Source organism: Leptonychotes weddellii, chromosome 4 (genome assembly GCF_054177405.1).
Source record: "Leptonychotes weddellii isolate Sample4059 chromosome 4, ASM5417740v2, whole genome shotgun sequence".
Taxonomy (NCBI): Eukaryota; Metazoa; Chordata; class Mammalia; order Carnivora; family Phocidae; genus Leptonychotes; species Leptonychotes weddellii.
The window spans coordinates 70748728-70754860 of record NC_138372.1 but is presented as its reverse complement, the minus strand read 5'-3'; the positions used below and the strand labels follow the sequence as shown (position 1 = coordinate 70754860).

The following is a 6133-nucleotide window of genomic DNA, read 5'->3' as shown; positions in this document are numbered from 1 at the left end:
GGTCATGATCCTGGAGTCCCGGGATCGAGTCCCACATCGGGCTCCCTGCTCCGCGGGGAGTCTGCTTCTCCCTCTGACCCTCCTCCCTCTCGTGCTCTCTGTTTCTGTCTCAAATAAATAAATAAAATCTTTAAAAAAAAAAAAAAGAATGCTAGGAACAGAATTTTATTAAAAACAGAATGCTATTAAAATTATAATTATGTTAATAAGGCATATAATTATTTTTTATCAGGGATAACCTCAAAGGAGATATCAGTGCCCAGAAGTTCAGAAGAGGCTTCAGAAACTTATCTAGAATATAGGGGATCTAGAGACAGGTGTAGAAAATAAAATATACCAATTGGTGTCTTCACTCCCTTTTTCAAAACTTGTTAATTCACCCAAAGCATCTAACCTTCTACGCAGGAAGGGTTGTACCTCTCTCTGCCTCAAGTCAGTAAAGATCTTTATTTCATCTCTCTCTCTCTTTTTTAAGATTTTATTTATTTATTTGAGAGAGAGAAAGGGAGAGAGAGCAAGGGGGGGAGGGGTAGGGGGAGAGGGAGAGACTCTCAAGCACACTCTGCGCTGAGCCAGGAGTCCTACACGGGCTCAATGTCATGACCGGGAGACCATGACCTGAACAGAAACCAAGAGTTGGACGCTTAACTGACTGCACCATCCAGGCACCCCTTTCATCTCTTCTCCGTTCAAAACACACACACACACACACACAATCACACTCACTTACCTGTAGGGGTTAGAGTTGGGGGTAATTAACTCAATGATGTGTACTTCCTTATCCTGGGGCTGGCTGGATATCACACAACCCTCTGCTGCTTTGGGCTGAAGGTACTCAGCAAGGTAATTGAGCGAGAGAAAATTCTTCCCTATGTTGCATGTGGGAGGGAACACTTGATCTGAAAGTAAAGAAGCCCAGGATAATCCGTCAAACCGCTGAGCTACGTGGTAACCAGAATCGAAGGGAAGAAGGCGACAGTGACACTGAGCAGGTTCAGGACACAGGGAAACACAAGCCCTAGGAAGTGCCTTAGAACTCCTCAGCCATGGCCCTGAAATGCCTCCCATATGGTCGCCAGTGACCTCCTACTGACCAACTCTATTGGTCTCTTTGGGTCTAAACCTTCTCCTTTCCTGTTCTCTGTGAGACTGCTTTGTCCTCATCCACTTCCTCTGACCTATCTCTTGTCTCTTTCCCTGGTTCCTCCTCCTCTGCCCATTCTTTAAACACCAGCAATCCTCAATCTTCGGTGCACACCAGAATCCACCCATTTGGGACCCCATCCCAGAGATTCTGATTTGGAAGATCTGGGGCGGGAGTGGGGGCCGCCTAGGAAGCTTTCTTTTTGAAGAGCTCCATAGTTGATTCTGATACAAAACCAAGGCTGAGAACCCCGTTCCTTCCTCAATCCCCGTTTCATCTCATATTCTTCCCAGATGATCTCCATCACTCCCAGGGCTTCAACTTGCACCTAGATCATCACTCCTTTTCTGAGTTGCAGACTTGTGTTGTCTTCTGTCTACCAAGCACATAAAATCCAATAGGTAGTTCATAGCCTGCATACTCACTACTGAAATCATGATCTATCCTATTCCCCAGATACGCTCCTCCTTGGATATTTGTTATTTCCTATTCCCCAGATATGCTCCTCCTTGGATATTTGTTATTTCCTATTCCCCAGATACGCTCCTCCTTGGATATTTGTTATTTCCTATTCCCCAGATATGCTCCTCCTTGGATATTTGTTATTTCAATTAATAGGAGAACCAAGCACCTAATTAATTCTCTGGCCTGCTATGGAGAATTAGTCATTCCCTCATATTTATTCACCACAACACTACAGATCTAAAGACTGAAGGAAGGAGTTCGGGGCAAACAATGAGGGCAGACTTCCACTCTTTCTCACAATCTTGACGCAGATGACTAATACTTTGGTAATACTTTACAGTTTACAAGGTGCTTTCACAAACATCATCTCGTTGTGCTGAGGGCTGCTCATCACCTCCACCAGGGAAAGCAACACAAGTACCGAGAGTCTGAAGATACTCCAGTTTACACAGCACTGCGCTTGATGGGATTTCCAGCCAGTGGTTTAAATGTTTAAACAGAACTTGAAAATGCTGGCCATGTGACAGCTGGGACCAGTGTCAAGGAAGTTCTAGGTGTAGCAAACTTTTTTTCAGAAGGGGTAATTAATCAGAGCCCTGGCACGTTAATGAAACAACCTTCTGCCTCTTTCATTTAACAGACAGGATGCTGGGGTTCAAATTCATGTGCAGGTTTCACTCAGGAGAGCGGGATCGGCCCAGGAGGTCCCCAGATTGGGTTGATGCTGCCCTGCTCCCAACCCCCCCCCCAAGTCTGCATCACCTCCCTCGTGCTGAAGTCTACAGCGCACGTGGAGGCATCCCGGCTGCAGGCACCGTGGCGCCCTCGGCACCAGGCCGAGACCAGCGGGGACCAGAGGAGCTCAAGAGGCCCCAGCAGGCAGGCTCTTCACCCTGCATTCTTCCCTACAGACCCCCTCAGAGAGAAGAGGCCAGGGCTCCGCTGACTCCGGCGGCTGGAGCAGCCTCCCCCCACCCCCACATCTGCTGAGGGTTTTGCCAGATGAACAGATGAGGAATGCACACCGTGCAGCTGCAGGCCTGCGGATGCCTCCCCCAGATCACAGGATGGAAAATGATACCCGGGTGGCAAGACTGAAATGGAATCAAGAATCAGAGGGGGTGTGTATGGGTCAGAGAAAAGCTAGTCCGGAACTCAAGAGACTAGGACCCTCTTGGGACTCTGGCCTGTAGATCCATCTAGTTCACAGGTGTGCCTGGTTTGCATCTGGCGTAGAGTGGGCACATGGTGTAGGTTTCCTGAATTGACAAACAATGATGTGAGATCTGAGACAAACAACAAAAAACTCACCCACGTTGTGTCTAGGAAAGGTTTGTTTAAAAGTTGCCGTTATTAAGGGTTGGTCCCAGATGCCACTGTCACTAAGTTGAATAAGCTGATCACTCTCTGTTGTGTATACATGTGTGCGTATGAGTTCTTTCTCCCCCAAACGACCTTCCGCACGCCTGGCATCAAAACTTACACCAACTGCCAAGTAGAAAGGAAACCACAAAGGGGAATCCCCGCGTAGAAACCTGGCAAGTTTTTTGGGGAAAAAAGTCACATGCTTATTTGTATTTTAGGAAAGGACTGACAAATGACTTTGCAACCTAGAATGATATACTCTGGGAACATGGGGGGTAATGCAAACTCCTCATTTTCTTGCTGTGGAAACTGAGGCATAGGTGGCAAATCAGAGGGTTGCTTGAAGTCTCACAGTTAACGAGACTGGTTGGGATAAGAACTGAAACTCCTCGATTCTTCCACTCTAGTAATGCAGGTTAGAGTAGTAGTTCTCTAATGTTAGCATGTATCCGAATCACCAGGAATGCTTGTTAAAACACAGGTGGCTAGACCCCACCCCCAGAGTTTTCAATCCAGTTAGTCTTGGGTGGGCCCAAGAATTGGCATTTCTAATAAGTTCCCAGGTGATGAGGATGCTGCTGGGGGGGGAACCATATTTGAGAGCCACTGGGGATACAGCAAGAGGAGGCTCATGGCCTGGGATCCCTGGACTCAAGCAAGGTAGAGACAAGTCAGGTTCTGGGAAGCTGGCTGATGAGTCCTGCTCAGTGGAGCCTGATCCATGGTGATAGACGACATCACCTTGTGGTCCACCAACCTAACCAAGGACCCTCATTTCTCCCAACTGCTCTTCTCCATGCTGTCTACCAGTGACTCATACCCAACTGGTGGCTGGAATCAAGTTTAAGGGCTCCAAAGGTGTTATCAAGGAGTCATCAGCTTTTACTGGGCTGGACACCAGGTCCTTTAAGTTCTTCCCTGGCTCAGCGTGTGGCCCTGGGGACATCACTAAACTCCTCACTCTCAAGGCAGGCGACGACTGCACATAGAAGTTCATGCACTGTCAGGAGAACAGCTCAACATTCTAAGTGTTACTGTAATACATTTTCTTATTCTAACAAATTCTAGCGGGGGAAGGGTGAATAGTCAGCATTCTTTTATGCTACTAGAGTTCTGCTTCAGAAACGCAGACCACTGGCAGGGCTTAGAATCTTTGTTAAAAGAGGTTTTTCATTTTGTTCCAATGGGATTTGACTTCTATTATAAGCTACCTGACCACCCTCAGAGTCCAGTAACAAACTTCAACTTTTTGAGTCCAACACTCATCTAAAATTCTTCTCTCTACTCTGTGAAACAAGTCTTTCCATCCAGGTGCCTACTTGCATTTTTAGGTTGCGCTTACTTGGCTAAGACTTACTATACGGCATCAGGAAACAAGCATTAGACTCAAGAGTCAGGAAACCTGGGTTTGAATTCTGGCTTCACCCCTTGCTAATAATGTGGATTTGAGCAAGCTAGCTTCACCCACCACTAACCCCTCTGTAAAATGGTGGAAATAATGGTTTCCTCCTAGGATTGCTAGAGAGGTTCAGTGGGGTCCATGGGAAAAGCACCCGATGTGGCCTCTGCACACAGCACACACTCCAGCACCAGGGTCTGCCTTTCCTGCACCCGTCACACAGCCCAGGTATGAGAACGGGCCAAGAGCAAGCATTCAATAACCCATGCTGTGCTGTCAAGCTGCCTGTGTTAGAGGTGGCAAGTGCTGCAGAATTCAACAGAAAGCAGATGGACGCTGCCAATGTGACATGCAGTTTTCACATAATCACCTGACTATAACAAGAACTCATTCACAAGAGTTGTTATTTCTAGTAACTTAGGGGGGCTCCAAATATACTCAACTAAAAATAATGATGAAACAAGTTATTTTTAAAAATGGGCCTTCAAGCTGACTGACCAGATATATATATCCTTCTGCAAGGCAAGGAAATTAAAATGGGCCATCTCTGATCGAGGCCACACAGTTCCGTTCTCCAATAATTTTGTCCTTGTAACTGGCATGGGTATTAAAAATATATTCAAACACTTTTCCTCTGCTATTGTCCAAAATCTAACTGATGTTTCAAGACCATAAACTAACATTGGCTTCCAATGTTTGCAGGTTAATAGGTAAGGGGATGCCCTAACTGTTGACTCATTCTGGCAACTCTTCCTTCTTTCCATTAGTGATCACCTCCTTTCCCTCACCTCAGATTCTCACCCTTCCCTTACTCTGACTTCTGTGCATGGATGTCTTCTAAACCCTACACCACAACCTCCTCCTCTCTCAACCATGCTACTCCCCATTTCCTGCTTGGCTGTTACCAGGCCTGTTTCCTCCGAAGGAAAAAGGGAAGGAGGGAGCATGAGGGGAGCAGGCCCAATGATCTCCCGGGTCCCTGCCAGCTCCAACATTCTGTAATTCTATGATTCCTTGCCCTAACCACCTGCTCTCTGAAAAGAAAACAACTGATTGTCATAAATCAGTCATTAATTGAAACCACATAAAATTTACCTTCTCCCACTTTAATATAAATGTTTCTTGCTATCTTGAGTTCAGTGAATGAAGTGACTGCTCCGTACTCCTTTCGAGCCCAATTTAACAGATGTTCATTTCCATGGGGGAAGCTCCTTTCTTCTGTTTCTGCTGACAAGGAGAAGTTTCCTGATGAAAATTGGACCATGGAACCCTGAGACACCTAGAGGAAATAGAATAGAATAGAGGAACATACATATTTAATGTGGTGCAGTCACCGGGAGCTGAATCTTAATTAGAGAAGGCACTTATCAACCAATGGGTATTTCTCAATCCAACCTCTTCTCTTTGTTATACAGGCAGATCATCTTATTTCAGCAGCTGATTCAAGAAACAGTCCCAAGGCTACTTCTCCCAGAAAACAATAAAACTACCAATGATGCAGGACGTACGTAAGAATTTTCAAAGAACTCTGTGATGAGAGACTTGCAGAGTGCATTGTGAATTATCATTGCTGTTTTTTTCTGATATCTACATTGAAGTAATTTCAAGTAATGGGTTTCAAGTCGAGCAGAAAGTCTTGGTGAGTGTTGTCATGGGCTCGTAGTGGGCTTCAAGATCAGGACAAGCAATCCAAAGTCCCAGTAGCAAGTAAACTTCACTTCTAGGTCTTCCACGACCATAGCATCTACCGACAGTCACCA

At 46.0% G+C, this 6133-nt stretch overlaps 1 protein-coding gene across 12 annotated transcripts in view; it reads right to left on the bottom strand.

The window, feature by feature from the left end:
- Nucleotides 1-6133, bottom strand: part of TGFBR3 (transforming growth factor beta receptor 3) — a 250516-nt gene that overhangs the window by 100248 nt on the left and 144135 nt on the right. For all 12 annotated transcript variants that reach the window (XM_081818777.1, XM_081818779.1, XM_081818780.1 and 9 more), the window contains exons 5-6: nucleotides 5469-5652; nucleotides 731-899 (exon numbers count right to left, since the gene is read on the bottom strand). In XM_081818777.1, the coding sequence (XP_081674903.1) occupies nucleotides 731-899; nucleotides 5469-5652 (353 nt within the window). The remainder of the gene's footprint in view (nucleotides 1-730; nucleotides 900-5468; nucleotides 5653-6133) is intronic.